Below are 16516 nucleotides of genomic sequence, written 5' to 3'. Positions count from 1 at the left end.
GTTGTTGTTATTGAAGTGGTCTTCAATTTTCTTGTGTAGTCTGTGGTACCTTCCTTCGTCTGTGGTACCTTCCTTCGGAAATCAATAACTATCTCCTTCGTCTTGCTGGCATTTATGTGCAGGTGGTTCAGTCCACACCAGTTGACGAAGTTGGTTACAACCTCCCTGCATTCCAATTCGTTCCCCTGTGATATGTGTCCAACTATGGCTGTTCTTCTTCTGGATATGGCAGCTGTCAGTGTTGTGTCTGAAGTCCGATGTGTAGCGGGTGAAGAGGAAAGGGGAGAGCACTGTCACCTGTGGAGCCCCCATGCTGCAAACTACCACATCGGACACAGTCACAAAGCCTCACATACTGTGGTCTGTTGATGAGGTAGTCGATGGTCCACGCAGCAAGGTGGTAGTCTAGCTCCTTCCAGCTTTCCCCAGAGCAGTGATGGATGGATTGTGTTGAAAGCACTGGAGAAGTTGAAGAACATGACCCTCACTGTGCTTCCAGTATGCTCCAGATGGGAAAGAGATCGATGGAGCACCACTTTAAAGAATATGGGAGTTATCTTTGATCAGGACATGTCCCTTGACTCCCATGTAAGACACAGTTCACAGACTGCTTTTTCTACCTATAAAGCACTTCAAAAATCCCGATCAGAATTTTAAATCCTTCTCCTCACCTACAAAGTCCTAAATGGTCAGACACCATCTTATCTTAAAGCGCTACCCCATTTCCATTTCCTTTCCAGCTTCATTAACTCCTGGTGATGAAGTTCATTTGCCACCAAATCAAGTCATACAGACAGCAAACAATATAGACACCACACTCCCAGCACACGGTAAAATGGTCAAACACCATCTTATCTTAGAGAACTCACAGTACCCTATTACTCCACTAGAACACTGTGCTCCCAAAATGCAGGCTTACTTTTGTTTCCTAAAGTCTCCAAAAGCAGAACTGGAGCCAGAGCCTTCAACTATCGAGCTCCTTCCCTGTGGAACCATCTTCCAGTCTCGGTCCAGGAGGAAGACACCCTCTCTACATTTAAGAGTATGCTTAAAGCTTTCCTCTTTGACAAAGCTTACAGCTAGTGCTCAGACTTGCGTTGGAGCAGCCCCTAGTTATGCTGTTACAGGATTAGATCACCTTTGGATGTCCCATGTCCCTCTTCCTTTCCTTCCCTAATACTCCACATTCATGTCCCATTAATTCATGTTACATGTTACTTATCTTCTTCCCCAGAGTCTTCATGCTTCCTCGTCTCACAGGATCACATGGAAATCACGGCTGTACCTGGATTGCGGATTGTGGTTGCAACAACTCCTGAGGCCCTGCTTGAATGCTACTGTTATTATCTGTCAAATTCTATTATTATTAAAGGAATATTATTATGTTTATATATCATATATTAATATAAATAAATATATATACTACCATCATACCACTTTATTATCAATCATATTTCTATGATTATAGTCGCTGTCACTGTCATTGCATCCCTCTCCACCCCTCTACCCAACTTGTCGAGGCAGATGGCCGCCCATCCACAGCCTGGTTCTGCTCGAGGTTTCTGCCTGTTGAAGGGAGGGTTTTTTTTGCAGCCATGGCCAAGTGTGTGCTTTTATGAGAGTATCGTCTGACCGGCGCTATATGGAAACTGTCACAAGACTTTAAAAAGTTTGTATCTTAGCTCTGTTCATCTATTAATAAAAAAACATTTTTGCACAATTTACAATTACATATAAAACATTTTTTGCAGAACATCTGGAGAACGTACCTTTAAGGTTTTTATCCCTATGTTGAGTCCAGGTTCTGTTAAAACTCAGTTGTTGGAACCAGTATTATCAAGCGTCACCTATTTACTCCAACTGCAATAATGACAACATGTCAAAACTGAGAACACACAGTATTCTGTTCTACGTTGTAAGTTTAGATCTTGTGTTCTGCCTTTTTGAGAGCATACTTTCAGTCAATGTGTTGAATGTTCTTCTGCCAGTTTTATGTTTTTGGTGAGTTTAAATTAATTTTCTCCATTTTGTGGACAATAAATATATTTTCTTCTGTTTAAGATCCTGAAACCTGATCAGCACAATGAGTCAATCAGTGGAAACTGTCCACTTCCTGTCTCCTCAGAACAACATATGTAAATAAACATACTGTGAGTGAGTCAAAGACGAGTTGGACCAGTGTGGAACTGGGTTGGATATATTTTTACTGGGAGAGTGAAGCTGCAGTTTGTCTGCAGGCAGGATGAAGGACAGACTGTATTTACATTGTCCAGCCGTGAGGACCCCACCACAAACATGGCCGAGTCTTCATCGCTCTGCAGCGTCGCCACACGGCCTCACACTGAATGGCATTTCATATTTACAACCAGATGCAAGACGTCTTAGAGTTGTGATATTTTCACAGTCGACTTTGTTCACTGAATCTGAAGGAAACAAAACAACCTGCTGGTTTGAATCGATGAAGAAATGTGCATCGAATCCAGCGACAGAGACAAAGCAAGCGGAGACTGTCTCTTGTGACCATGACAACACAAAGTAAAGCTTAAGGATCTCAAAATAACGAGAAAAGGTAAGTACACCCAAAGACGTACTCCAGGTCATTACGTCTGTTTGCACGTAAGAGACAAAAAGCTCTTTCTCGTTATTATGACAAAGAGTTATCAGTTATTCCAACATCTGTATCTCATGAACAGAAGAAAACTGGAATGAAATCTGTTCAATTATTACAAATTTTATGTTTTTATCTCTTTTCTCATACGTATAAGATCCTCACCCAGTAATTATGCTACTGCAGCCAGAGCGACACGAAAACTCATGAAACATTTTCTCAAAATCAAGTTCAATTAATTAGAATTAGAAGGTAAAGACCTGCTAATTTTGACAGAAATATTTTGCAATTGGTTTTCTCTGATTAGAATTCTAAAGATTTCTTAAAAGAAGAAAATACAGTTTTATATAAACATAATTATGAAGAAAAAGTTTTCTTGTAATTATTATGAGGAAACTGTGCTGACATCTTCTGTCAAAATTATGAGAAACAGAACTTGTAATCACAAGACTTTTTTTTTATCTCATAATTACGATAACTTTCTTTCTTTTCAGATCCTAGAATGACAATATTTGTTTGGTTTGGTCAATGAGATGCAGTTTTACCAAGACACCAAGTTATCTGACGTAGAATTATTAAATAAGAGTCCATCATTAGCCTAGCTTAGCACAAACACTGGAAGCAGGTGGAAACTGCTAGCTTAGCTTAATCAAAAAAGAAAAAAAGTCAGGATTTTCAGTTTTCCCAAAATGTTGCCTGCTCATTTAAAGAAACTTTTCAAACAAACGATGAACATGAAACTCAGATTTTCTGTGACGCAGTGACGCCAAAGACTCGGCCTAAAAAACACATTCAGGAATACGAACATTATTTAAAGTCCAAAAAGGTTTCATGCACAACAAAAAAACCCAAAACCATAAAAAACAAAGATCACTTACAGAAACAGCTGAGAATTATAAAAATAATGTGGAGGAGTATTCTGCTGGTTAGACTTCAGCATTACTGATGCATACACACTTCTACTTTTACATACAAGATATAGACTTTCTTAATAACACTTTGGTTTAGTTTAAAACAAACTATCATAAGTTGTATAATACAGAAAACAGATCTCCATCTTTTAAAAAATGTTAAATTAGATCAAATAAAAAAAGAATTAAATTTGTTTTTTCCAATCAATTTAACAGAAGATGAGGAAAATAACATCAACAGACTTCATATCACTTTAACTGTACAGTATCTACACAGCTGCTGCCGGACAGAACTGAAGTCACACGGAGACAGACGCCTGATAGGACGGCTCATCGGCCAATCAGAGAACAGACAGTCAGCTGCTGGCTGGAGTTATGGAGCTGCTGGTTCCTCCAAATATTTTCGCGGTTTGGATTCTTAATTTAAAGATTTCAACGTTCCTACGTTTACAAATCCACAATGAATTATTCGGGCCAATGGAAATTGTTTTTCTGACTACAGTTGTAAGTTTTGAGATAAAAGCCTGAAAAAAATCATACAAGTTGAAAAAAGTTTTCGTGTCTCAGAGAAAAAAGTAAGACTTTTTAAAAATTGTAATATTACAGGAAAAAGGAAAAAGTCAGTATTTTGACAAAACATAAAAGTCGTCGTTGTCTTAGGAGAATAAAGTCACATTGGGTGAAATCGGTAGAACAAACCATGGTCTGTTGGCATTAAATTGGGTTCCTGAACACCATCTACGAGAACACGAACCAGAATCATCACATTTGGACTTAACGTGGAGGTTCATCTCCAACAGCTCCACCTGCTGAGACACACCTGTGACACAAACAGTGACATGAGCTCTGACTGTCTCGTCTCCGATCAAGCTTCTTGTTTCATGGTCAAATGGGTCCTCCGAGGACTCGTCTGTCCTCGCTGACCAGTTCCAGTTCCAGAGTTCCAGTTCTGACTCCGCCTCCACCTGCCCACTGAATAGTCAGCTTCCCACAATCAACCGGGGACTGAGCAGGTTCATCCTCTGAAGGACAAACACTGATTGGCCAGTCTGTCTTGAGGAGGCGGAGCCTGAAGCAGTACACCGCTGGACTCGGTCCGACTCAACAAAGAAAGCGGGTCCGCACCATTAACACGCTGGCGTACACCTGTCTGCACGTCATGTGACGTCTTCGTAGCCGGATCTGCCACTAACTTTCAGGTGCGGCAGCGGCGTGGACATCAGCACGGCCGCATGGTTCACGCTTCAGAAACACCAAAACACCTGATGAACGTCATTCAGGCTTGAAGACCATCACATGGTGAACATTTCTGTCCACGCTGCCTTTGTCAGTCAGCTGGGAAAGCTAGCATGGCTTCTGCCCCGCAGGCCGACATTGTGACCATGTGACCATCATGTGGTGGCTGCCGCTGGCTGACCAATCACACTCAATCCCAACAGCTGTCCTGCCCCTCGTCCTTAAGCTTTAGGCAGTACACTGGCGCACTGATATGGAGCGGACCCAGTCCAATAGAAACGATAGCTGCCTTGTCAACCAATCACCAAGCTCCGTCGGTGTGGGGACCAATCAGAAGTCCCAGTGACCAGATGAGCAGTGACATCACATGGCGAGTGAAAAGGTTTTTATTGCTGGAGCTCCAACCTGCTGCTGCTCGCTGATTAAATACTTCTTCTGCTGACTGCAGTGACGCCTGTGATGTCAGAGTTTCGACCAATCAGAAGAGCTGATGTGAGGGGGAACGAACCAGATTAAGGGAACACGTTGAATCCCAACAGAAATGATTAAATGAGGTTTAAGGGGGCACTCTGGCCCCGCCCCTTGCTGGCGGCGGTGGCAGAGTTGCATTGTGGGTATGTTGACAGAAGCTGAACATGTGCTACAGGTGCTGGTGAGGGACAATCTTAACAGACGAGACAATGATCGGAACAAACTAACGCTGTAAAACAGAATTTTCAAACAACTTTCCAACAGGTGCAGGGGCGCAGTCACAGTATAAGCCCCGCCCCATCTACATGGCAGCCATCTTATCTCGAGGACTGCTGCTGCTGCTACTGCTGCTGCTGCTGCTGCTGCTGCTGTTGTTGTTGTTGTTGTTGTTGTTGTTGTTGTTGTTGTCATGGCTACCAGGTGACATCACGGACCCCTGCGGCCGATCAGCTGCCTTGGAGGCGGAGTCTCTGTCTCCAGGAGTGATGTGGGTGTGGGCGGGGCCCGGAGAGGACAACGAGGAGGGGTGGGAGGGGGACGGGCGGTACGCCGCCATCAGCTCGGCCAGACGCTCTGGAGTCGGAGCCCACTTCGCAAAACCAGCGTCATTCTGAAGGAAGAGTACTGCAGTACCGTGTACCGCCCGGTAGTACATCTCATCTCTGAAAATACAACCAGATACACAGAGTTTAATGTAGTACTGTGAAGTATCAGTTAACTACAGTACAGCACAGTGTAGCACATCCAACATGGACTGCTTAATCAACTACAGAAAGTATACTACTGCATACAAAAGTACAGTGCAGTTTTCAGTGTAGCATGAGTGAAGTATTGGTGTAGTATCACCACAGTATCAGTGTAGTACTCAGTAGTAGAGTCTAGTTATCAGCACAGTGCAGTGTAGTATCAGTGTAGTTGTACCTCTTGCAAATGTGTTGGCTCCCAGAACGATACTCGTGCTCATAGGCCGGGACGCTCAGCTGGTGACGGAGGAATCGACTTCCCTCCATGCGGGTCAGGGCCGGGGTCACGGGGTCGCGCCACTCAGGGACGAAGACGATGAAGGACAGTGGCTCAGAGGACTGATCCAACAGCTCCTGCCAGACACAGATTGAAACATGCTGACCAGTACACACAGACTGGTACAGTCTGCTGTGGACCCCCACCGCCCCGTTTAGAGGTGCGTGATGCCCCCTTTACTTCCTGTCTGACAGACAACAGCGAACCTGCAGCCACTGACACAACCTCCAGCTTTACTGAAGACATTCTTTGAGGCTCCCAGGTCCAGAAGACTACTACAGAATGGCACAAACCAGTACAAAACACTATGATCCAAGCCAGCCCAGACTACAGCAGCCTGGCACAGACCAGTATAAGCTGGTCCAGACTGATTCAAACTGGATCAAACCAGTACAGAACACAAACAGCAGGACTGACCTCAAAGTGTGTCACCATGGCGTCCATCAGTTCTTCACAGAACGGAGGGTTAGCTTCAAAAGAGCCGCTGACTGGACAGAAAGATAGAAACGGCCTGGAAACACACACACACACACACACACACACACACACACACACAGGGTTAATCATACTGTGATGCATACTCATACTGGTAACATCAAATACTGTGACACTACATAAGCATGCAGATTATACTGCCTCACTGTTACCTGATGTGTCCACAGAGTCAAATACCAGCAGTGTGACCTCTGCAGGGCTCAGCAGGAACAGCAACATTCAGACGAACTTCAATGATCTGAACTAGGTCTCTGTGTGTGTGTGTGTGTGTGTGTGTGTGAGAGGTGCTGAGCCTCAGATAAACACAGACAGGTCGCTGCAGTCACACAGCAGAGGTGTGTTGAACACTTGTCTCACCCTCTGGATCCAAAGAAGCCGTCGACGTCGGGGAAAGCGGAGCTGAACTGTTTGAAGTAACAATTGAGCGGCGAAGCAAAACACTCGAAGGAAACTCCAAACTGTCGGTTCAACGCCTCAAACACAGACACGGGCAGCGCCCCCTGCAGGCCCGTCCCCTCATTTGCTCCGCTGCCAAACATCACCTGGACACAGGCACACACCTCGTTGACTCAACTAATTAACTGAGTCGTTACCAAACGGTCAGGTGAGATCAGGTAAATCCTGATTGGTTAACAGAAAGTCAGCTGACCTGGTATCTCTTGAGGAGGCACCAGACTCTGGACAGGAACTTCTCGAAGCGAGGATCATCTATGCAGCTGTACCTGTACAGCAGCTCCTGAAACAGACAGTCAGATGTCAGAGTGTCTCCCTCTTGTGGTGGACGTGAGCCGTTGCGTCAGAACATCTCTTCACTGTGACTGTTTACTCGTTTGTGACAGCGTTCACTTCATGAACGTTCAGGCCTGACGCTGACCAGGTCAGCTGAACCGGTCTGAAGAGTCCACGCTGCTCAGCAGCCACCTGCTCTTACACCTGAATCTGTCACAGTACTATCAGTACCACTAGTCTCTCTCAGTATTCAGAGTACTACAGTAGAACTGACCAGTTTGCTGAAATGACCTCTGTTGACTTTGACCATCTCCCCCCTGAAGCGCAGACAGGCCACGTCGTTCTCAAAGTGCAGCTCGACTCGAGGAAGGGGAGGCGAGGGGAGCGCCAGACGCACCGGGTAACAGTAGACCAGCCGGGACTGCTGGGGGGACGCGCACGCCTCTGAACACACAGAACACGTGATACACACAAACGATGCACAGGGCACACAGGGATACCTGCGGGAGTCCCGCAGCAGCCTCAGGTGGGTGTACCTGTGGGGGGGTCCTGCAGCAGGCTCAGGTGGGTCTGTCTCAGGCGGCGGCTGTACTCTGCAGACAGCTGGTAGATCTTAGAGCAGATTCCCTCCACTGAGTCTTTGGCGACGGCGGTCACATGAGGTCCACACTGCTGTCTCAGGTGCTCCAGACGGTCCTACACACACACACACACACACACACACACACACACACACACACACACACACACACACACACACACACACACACACGTGTGTTTTAGCTTAAAGTGCTTCTGCTTTCAGTCTTTAAAAAAGTAAAATGAAACAGTAGTCCTTTAATAAAAGGATTCAAAGAGCTGCTCCATCAGGTGAACACATCCAGGATCAGTCTCTGTGCCTGCAGCTTTAACGGTCTCTGACTGGCGGTCAGCTCGGCAGTGGTTGTCCACCTGCGGTGAAAAACGCCACGACGGCCTTCAGTCTCTGGCTGTACGTCCACCAATGCAATTACAATTACACTCAGTGCAGACGCTTTTATCCAAAGCGACATTCATATGAGCTCACGCACCGATGGCGCAGCATCGGGGGCACTCTGGGGTTCAGTATCTTGCCCAAGGATACTTCGGCATGTGGACTGCCGAGGCCGGGGATCAAACCACCGACCTCCTGAGTGGTGGACAGCCACTCTACCTCCTGAGCCACAGCCGCCATGCATTGTTTCTTCAGCCCTGGACCGTTGTGAGGAGGCAGAGCTCCGGAAGCTTCTTTCAGCCTCCTTCGGTCTGGATGGAGCTTCAGAGCTTCAGAGCGGCTAACTTCCAAATGGGCTAATTACTGAAACGAGTCCTTAGTGACATTACAGCGATACAAAAAAACGCTCTTACATGGACGAGACAGCAACATCAAGAAATCACGCACGGTGGTGTTATTGTGCTACATGACGTTCGCTGCTGTAATATCAGATTTTGGTCGTCAGTGACTTCAGCAGCAGTGACTACGGCCGAAGCAGAAACGACAGCCCTCATTACAGCTGATTGTTGAGGTGTGTACAGGTGAGTGTAGGTAACAGTGTATTATCTTATCACGTCTATAATTTTTCATGACAGCTGATTTTTTGCTGTACAAAGAATTAAGTGTGTTTATGAGTGGAGTCATTATGTTATTAGTCATGAAAAAACTATAGATGCAGTCTTCATAGTTACCCAGAATCCATACCCCTCACTCCTGCTTGCGTTTACCAGGTCTGTTTACCTGAGTGACGCAGACCCGAACAAAGCTCGCCACTTTGACCTAAGGTGCTCTGAACCAGGTCCATCTAAGAACCACCTTCTGCTGGACCACGGCACTCATTGTGAACACCCATCAAACGGCCTGGGACTAAACACCTTGAGAGGGAAGCACACAGTACCACAGAGGAAGTTCGGGGTCAGAGGTTACCATGTAGTCCTCCTTGCTGGCAGAGTGATCTCGGCGCAGCCAGCTCATGGTGTCTTCAGCATTCCACTTCACCACCTTCCTGCTTTCTGGACTTGCATTCCTGTACAGGTCACACATCACAGATTAGAGCTCCTTCAACATCAGCCCGCCCACCAGCTGATGACCTCAGCAGGATAAAACTGGTCTGTTGGGACCTACCTGGAGTCAATCATCTTTTTAGCAGCTTCTGCATATTTAAACAGCAGCTTCCGCGCCTCCTCTTTGTACTTAATACGCGACAACCTGAGACACACACAGATATTACCAGATCAATATATAAAAAACACATAACCATCTACACATTAATCCGATCAATTATTTCTGCAGACAGGTACCTGATGGGAATGTCGTTCATGACCTCTCTGAACATGGACGGAGAGATGACGGGGTCACAGTCACTCGGCAGTAAGGGGTCATGACCTTTGTCGATCACTTTCCTCTCCAGCAGCCAACGGTTGAAGGACTCCCGCGGTGGGTCGATACCTGAATCACAGACAGACCGGCCGTCAGTGCATGGACCTTCAGGCGGTAACGTTTCCCCAAAGTACAGTTTGACCATCCACATGGACGACCAACAAGTCCCAGTTAAGACCAAAGTCGCAGACGTACGAGAAAACGTACTACATGAACACAGCTTTTACACTTACATCGATGGTTTGACCATCAGGAGCTACATGTCTTAGTGAGGGACACTTCTACATGCTGAGCCACATCCGTTCTAAGTCTCAAGTCCCCTTCGTCCCTGAGACTGTCACTTTTCATCCGTCCATTCCACATGAAACGGCACAGCTGTCTACAGCTGCAGTGTTCCAGCTCCATCACCACCATCGCGTGTGCTACTGCGACCACACTCTCCACACACCAACTGTTTTTACATGAGAACTCCAATCTACGGGAACACATCAGCCATCATTAAATGAATTCTACAGGACATCCAGAGATGTATGAAAGACAGGAGACATTCTGGACGTGGTGCGCGTCCAGTTTATCAGCACTGAATCATCTGGTCAGGTGGGACGGTACCTTCTCTCTGGTGGCACAGTTCATGGTAGTGTTGCCGAAGTTTGGTGACCAGCTGAGCTCTCTGCAGCTCTATCTCAGGGTGGGGGGGCAGGTGGTTGGCAGGGGGGCGCTCTCTGATCACAGCGTTGGTCTGGACGTCCAGATCCCAGTAGATGCTGAAAACAAAGCACGTTTGTTTGTGTGCAGCCTTTCACCAACAAGGGGAATCAAAGAGCTTTACATAAGAGATAAACTGGCATTAAGGAAAGAAATACAACAGACAACCATACAAACAACAACAACACACCCACTCAGCCTGCAGGAGGCACAAACAAAATGCTATCATCAAAGGGTAAAGGTGGTAGCAGAGGAGGGGGCGTGGCCTCAGTACTCACACAGCTGGCCTGTACGGGGTGGGGGCGGGGCTGGGTGTTGTGGGCGCGGGTGTGGGCGTGGGCGTGGGCGTAGCCGACTGGACCTGTTTGTCTTCAGGGGCGGAGCTCCAGGGTTTGACCCCAGGGGTGCTGGGAGAGATGGGCGTGGTGGGCTCCACCTGGAAACAACACAGACACTCAGTTTCCCATAATTCACTGCACAGCAACCAGGCTCGTTCCAGATGAACTGGGGCTCTGACAGGAAGCTGCGGTCAAGTCAAACAGTTCCCAGCAGCCCTCAGAGAGCAAACAGGAGGTCACAGAGCCCTTCACTTCCTGTTCAACCCACCTGTAGGTTACCTGTCGTTTGCTCTCAATGGCTGATGGCGCTGAACAGAAGAGCTTCCTGTGCTAATGTATAAATGTCCGTTCAGTAACTTTACATTCATCAGAAGTGAACTTTGACTCAGTGTGAACCATTTTTCTTTAGTTCCTGTTCCATGAGATCGACCTGAGAGCAAAACAAAATAAGAACTCTGCTGTATTCTTCATTTTAATGAACAAATGAAATGTGGTTTGTTATTTTAATCGGACAAACTCTGGACCAATGACAGAGGTCTACGTCTGTCCATCATCACTTCTTATTTGTTGAGGTTTCCACTGCTCTGAGGAAAGAATCAGAGAAAAACTGGGCAGCTTTGAGCTCTCCGTCATCGTTAGTCATCTTTATTAAGTCAGTGTTCAAAATCATACAACCCCAAACTTAAGAGACTGAACGACTGAATCAACTAACCCTGAACCTCTCCGACGTACTGACGCTTTCTTATAATCACTATTGATTGATTTGTTCTTGTTTAATTAGACGTGTGTGATGCCTTTGTATCTTCTCCCCTTTGTTCTTGAATGTCTGCCTTCTGAAACATGCCTGCGGTCAAGACTGAAGCCCAAAACCGGTCATGTGATCAGGCGAGTGTTCAGGTTCTTACCTTGGCTCGTTTGAAGCTGTTAGGCCCCATCCCCTGCTCCTCAGAGCCCCTCCTCTTCCTCTGACCATTACCAAGGTTACTGTCTCCGCCCTCTGCTGGTGCTGCATTCAGACCTAAAGGATCAGACTGCAGACAGAGAGACAGGGACAGACAGACAGAGGCAGGCAGAGAGACAGGGACAGACAAACAGACAGACAGACAGACAGACAAACAGGGACAGACAGAGAGATACGGACAGACAGACAGACAGGGACAGAGATAGACAGGGACAGACAGACAGACAGACAGAGGCAGACAGAGAGACAGAGGCAGACAGAGAGACGGGGACGGACAGACAGACAGACAGACAGACAGACAGACAGAGAGACAGAGACATACATCATCAGTCCCTCTGCGGGACATTCATTTGTTCACTTTTCTCTCTGCTGTCATGGGACGCAAACAGAAGCAATGCATTCATGTCGGACAGATGTCAGAACGACAGTGCCTTGCTCAAAGGCACCTCTCCAACTACCAGTCCACACCCTGCACTGATTGGTCCCTGCTGGACTTGAACGGGCAACCCTCTGGGTCCCGAGCCACGTCCATACGAGTCCAGCAGGAACCAGAACGGGAAACGGCAGCGTAAAGAGAAGGACTCAGGAAACCGTGATGACGTCCGAGGGACAAAACGACCTGATGGACGACCTCGTCAAAGTCTCCGGGAGGAACTCTGTTTCCTGCTCTGCCACAAGCTGATTTGGCAGCAGGACGCTGAAGAATGACCCTTCTATCTTTAAGTGCGCCATGTGGACGAGTATGAAAGACAGGTATTACTGGACAGCGTCCGTCCTTTTATTAAAATCATTCTTTGTCTTCTCTTTGTCAGATGATCATGTGCTCTTTTGGAAGAACAATTCCCATCATGCTTTGGGGGATGTGAACAAGAAGTTTTACATTGCCATGAATTCAGTCCGCTGTGACCAACATCCTATATTTGTTTACATTTACGCACCTGTCCCTTTTACCTCACACTGTAACTCTGACTCACCTGTCTCTGCCCCACCCTCACCTGAGCAAACAGGGACAGTACTCACAATGACATCATGCTGACCCAGCACTGGCACCTCCCACAAGCTCTGATTGGTGAATCTGTTGAAATAATACGGTCGGTTCTCCCTCCGAGACCAGCACTTAGACCATCCAGCCTGGACCAGCTCATCTGTCAGACAGACAGGTCAGAGGGACAGACAGGTCAGAGGAACAGAAAGGCACCTAGACCATTCAGCCTGGAACAGTTCATCAACAGACAGACAGGTAGAGAGACAGACAGGTGTACTTTGGAGTTCAGACAGACAGGTAGAGAGACAGACAGGTGTACCTGGGAGTTCAGACAGACAGGTAGAGAGACAGACAGGTGTACCTGGGAGTTCAGACAGACAGGTAGAGAGACAGACAGGTGTACCTGGGAGTTCAGGTGGTTTGGAGGCACTGGACGGAGAAAGGGGCGGTCCCTGTGAGGATGCAGAGACAGAGGGAGATGGCATCATGGCCGCCTCCCCCTTGACCGATCCCTGACTGTCATTGGACATCTCAGCTGCTTGTCAGAATGACATCGACCTGCCTGCACAGGAAGACACACTTTAACTTTCAAAATAAAACTCTGGTGATAATTCTTGGTTTGGATTTTTTACAGAATCAAACATGTTTGATAAGAATCTTCAAATCAAATGACTGTGTGACACAGGTGAGCAAAGGTATACGATGACTGCGTCCACCTGAGGTTCTCACAGTTTCAGAGGTTTCGCTTCGACTCAATCAACAGAACTCACAGTGCTCTGCCACATGGTGGCGCCGCGACAGCACACTTCCGGTTCTGGCCTGCAGCACGAGAACCACGACAATTGCATGAAAATCAGCACACAGCAGATCCGGACTGATGTGATTTTTGGTGTGAGGATCGCCTCAGTTCTGAGAGGAGAGTCTGTGATCTTTCAAAGTGACTGAACAGCTGACATCTGTACCGAGCGGCGTGGATTCCTACAAAATCTGGTTTGTAAGAAAAATCCAGAATCTCGACTCAGTCAATGCATAAAATTTGACTGATTAAAGACTGTGACGCTTTTATTACACATAAATCCACATTTCACAGTAAAATCCAAATCAAACGCTTTCAGAATCCACGAAGCTGAATCCTGACCAAGAGAACGGACGCTCTGTGGAGTCGACATATCACCTGTCAGGTGTGCTCTGCACTGGGATCTGAACTCGGCATGGGATCAAACGGGCAGAACATCTGATTCTATTTCTTCACCAGCGTTTTGACCACTGAAGCGCTTCAACATACTGTGTCAGTCTGGTGACGTCATTGCTTCAACTCATGAGGTGTGCTCGGCGGCGTCAGTAAACGAACTTCTGCGGAGGTACGATGGTCCGACTGACAGGAGGCCGACTGACCAACAACACAGCAACAACAAGCAGAAGAAAAAAGATGGCTGAATTTCCACTCGTGTCAGTTCACGCCACGCTGAAACCGATCGATCGATACATAATCAATGTGGTATCACAGACAGGTGTGACGCTCCTGTAGCACCTGTGTGACTGACGTGTCACCTGTCAGAGCCTCACACACTCTGAGGAGAACAGATGACAAACTTGATGCTGACATGATCGATCAGTTGATTGATGTTTAATTGATAAAGGCAGTGTTAAAGTGTGACTGACAGCAGCTTCTGATTTATGGATCGTCTGAATGTCTTCATCCTCTTTGATCTTTAAAGACTTCAATAAATAACTGATAAACGCTTCACGATCACATTCATCGACCAACAGACGCTGAGACGCCACAGACGAGCGACAACTCTAAAAATAACTGATCAATGTTCTGATTGATTGATTGCACTTCTTGTTCAAAGGGGGGTGGAGGCTTCGTGGTTTGTGCTGAGAGACTCTCTGCTTTCACCCACTCACTCTTTCATTCACTCTCTCACTCACTTTCATCCACTCACTCATTCATTCACTCATTCACTCACTCATCACACTCCAGCTGACGTCAGCTTCCCCTCTTTATTTCGGTTTAAACTCTGAACGAAGGACCAAATCATCTGATGTCTGGGCTTTTCTTGTCTGGTTTTCATGGAGGAAAGTTCTGCTGCTGGAACATGAATCGACATATTGTTTTAATCGAAGTGTTCAAATCAATCACTCTGATCGATTTGTTGATTGACAGAATAAGCAGCTGTTTGACCTGATTGGTTTTCCAGTCAGAAATAACAGACATTATCCAGTCTCTCTGATGACTCAGTGATGAAGAGCTCTGACAGGCTGACGGGGCTCCTCAGGTGTGTGGACGCTGTGCAGGTAACGAGGACTCAAAACGGGATTTTGACCAACAACAACAAACTGATTTCGTCTCGTTAATGACGGGAAGGTTCGGCCGAGCTGTTTGTCGCTGACGGTCCGAATGCGGCGGTGCGAAGGCAGACGGCGGCAAAAATAAAAAATAAATAAAACCGATATCAGACTTTGATCAGAAAGAATCGATTAACGACAGGGAAAATGTGTCTGGAGCGGAATCAAAGCACCGTGTCAATAAATGAAATGAATCCTGGATGTTTTCCTCCGCACACGCAGAAACGAGCGCTATGGTTACACGCATGCGCATGACAGGCTTTCCAAACAAACACGGAGGAGGAGGAGAGGAGGAGGTGGGGGGAGGACAACAAAAAGCTGCGGCTGCTCCTTCGGAGCCCGGGCTGAAGAGACGAGCACAGCGGTCCTGGGTACTGCACCGCGGCGGTGCTAAACTGGGCTCAAGTGACTTAAAAACACAAAAAGAAACACGGGCGACGCGCAGCTCCGGCTATGAACGCTCATTCCGCGCGTCCCGTTCGGTCTCCGCTCATAGCTACAGCTGCTGTTTAGGCGCCACTTCTCAGACAAGATGGCGGACACGCCCCTGCCACAGCGCTGCGCGTCCTGCACACATTTTCTGCCCTTTACTGCAAATCCTGCCCCCCTGCGCGGGGCTAGTCCGGTTCATTTGAAAGCTGAAACCTTCCGCCGCGCGTCGATGCCATCGGAGCGGCTCCGCGGGACAGCCTGTCCTTACCTTAACCGGTTAAGTTGCAGAGAGTCGCGGATTCTGCTCGTTTGTTTCGGGTCCTCCACTCCGCTCCCTCCCCGCCTGCTCAGACATCTTTACAGGGACCCGGGGTGAGCCACTGCGCATGCGCAGCTATTTCCCTGCTTCCTGTTCCGAGACGTCTTGAACCCGCCGCCATTTTGAGCAGGTCAAAGAGAAGAAAACGGCTCGAATGTTCCGTAAACTTTACTCTTCGTCTCACAACTTCTACATCTGGAATACTTTTATGTTTTATTTAATCAAAAATATTTTTTTGATTGAACGTTGGTGTAATTGTTTAGGAGTCTGGTGTTATCTGTGATGCCTGTGCTGATGATGAGGAAGGTTTTCACTTCACCAGATCAAATGAAGACAGCAACAAACCTGACCCCTAACCCAACCTTAAATTTAATGATGTACATTATGGGGACCTGCATTTTGTCCCCACGAGGAAGGTGAGTCTCCACATGTGACTCCAAACATCATGAGGAATACACCACACACACACACACAAACACAAAAGAACATACATTACATTACATGCGCACACACACACACACACACACACACACACACAGAGACATGTACTTCTGTCTTTGGGAGG

The 16516-nt window shown here is 47.1% G+C and overlaps 1 protein-coding gene across 4 annotated transcripts; it reads right to left on the bottom strand.

Moving 5' to 3' along the window:
• Positions 1–2187: 2187 nt before the first annotated feature.
• Positions 2188–16016, bottom strand: pcif1 (phosphorylated CTD interacting factor 1). Of its 4 annotated transcripts, none has more exons than XM_076747036.1 (16): positions 15901–16016; positions 13255–13413; positions 12887–13011; positions 11811–11936; positions 10846–11003; positions 10472–10626; positions 9784–9931; positions 9608–9691; positions 9410–9509; positions 8007–8166; positions 7745–7914; positions 7391–7477; positions 7099–7283; positions 6664–6757; positions 6148–6323; positions 2188–5888 (listed from the first exon to the last, which is right to left on the bottom strand). In XM_076747036.1, exons 2-16 carry the CDS (start codon positions 13379–13381, stop codon positions 5528–5530), a joined length of 2256 nt encoding a protein of 751 aa, XP_076603151.1. In that variant the 5' UTR covers positions 13382–13413; positions 15901–16016; the 3' UTR covers positions 2188–5527. The 4 variants fall into 4 exon arrangements, with proteins under 4 accessions (XP_076603151.1, XP_076603159.1, XP_076603176.1 ...); XM_076747044.1 differs by having other exon boundaries at positions 13255–13409; positions 15901–15983; XM_076747061.1 differs by lacking the exon at positions 15901–16016 and adding an exon at positions 14137–14151.
• Between the last annotated feature and the right edge of the window lie 500 nt (positions 16017–16516).

The sequence above is a fragment of the Chaetodon auriga genome, chromosome 2 (genome assembly GCF_051107435.1).
Source record: "Chaetodon auriga isolate fChaAug3 chromosome 2, fChaAug3.hap1, whole genome shotgun sequence".
Lineage (NCBI taxonomy): Eukaryota > Metazoa > Chordata > Actinopteri > Chaetodontiformes > Chaetodontidae > Chaetodon > Chaetodon auriga.
The sequence above is the reverse complement of the archived record's forward strand: the minus strand, read 5'-3'. Positions and strand labels throughout refer to the sequence as shown.

Coding starts and splice junctions, on each gene's coding strand:
- pcif1 (XM_076747036.1), bottom strand. CDS start 13,381: ATGTCCAATGACAGTCAGGGATCGGTCAAGGGGGAGGCGGCCATGATG. Junction 9,510..9,607: donor AAAAAGATGATTGACTCCAG/GTAGGTCCCAAC, acceptor TGACCTGTACAG/GAATGCAAGTCCAGAAAGCA. Junction 7,478..7,744: donor GAGGTCATTTCAGCAAACTG/GTCAGTTCTACT, acceptor TGTCTGTTTCAG/GAGCTGCTGTACAGGTACAG.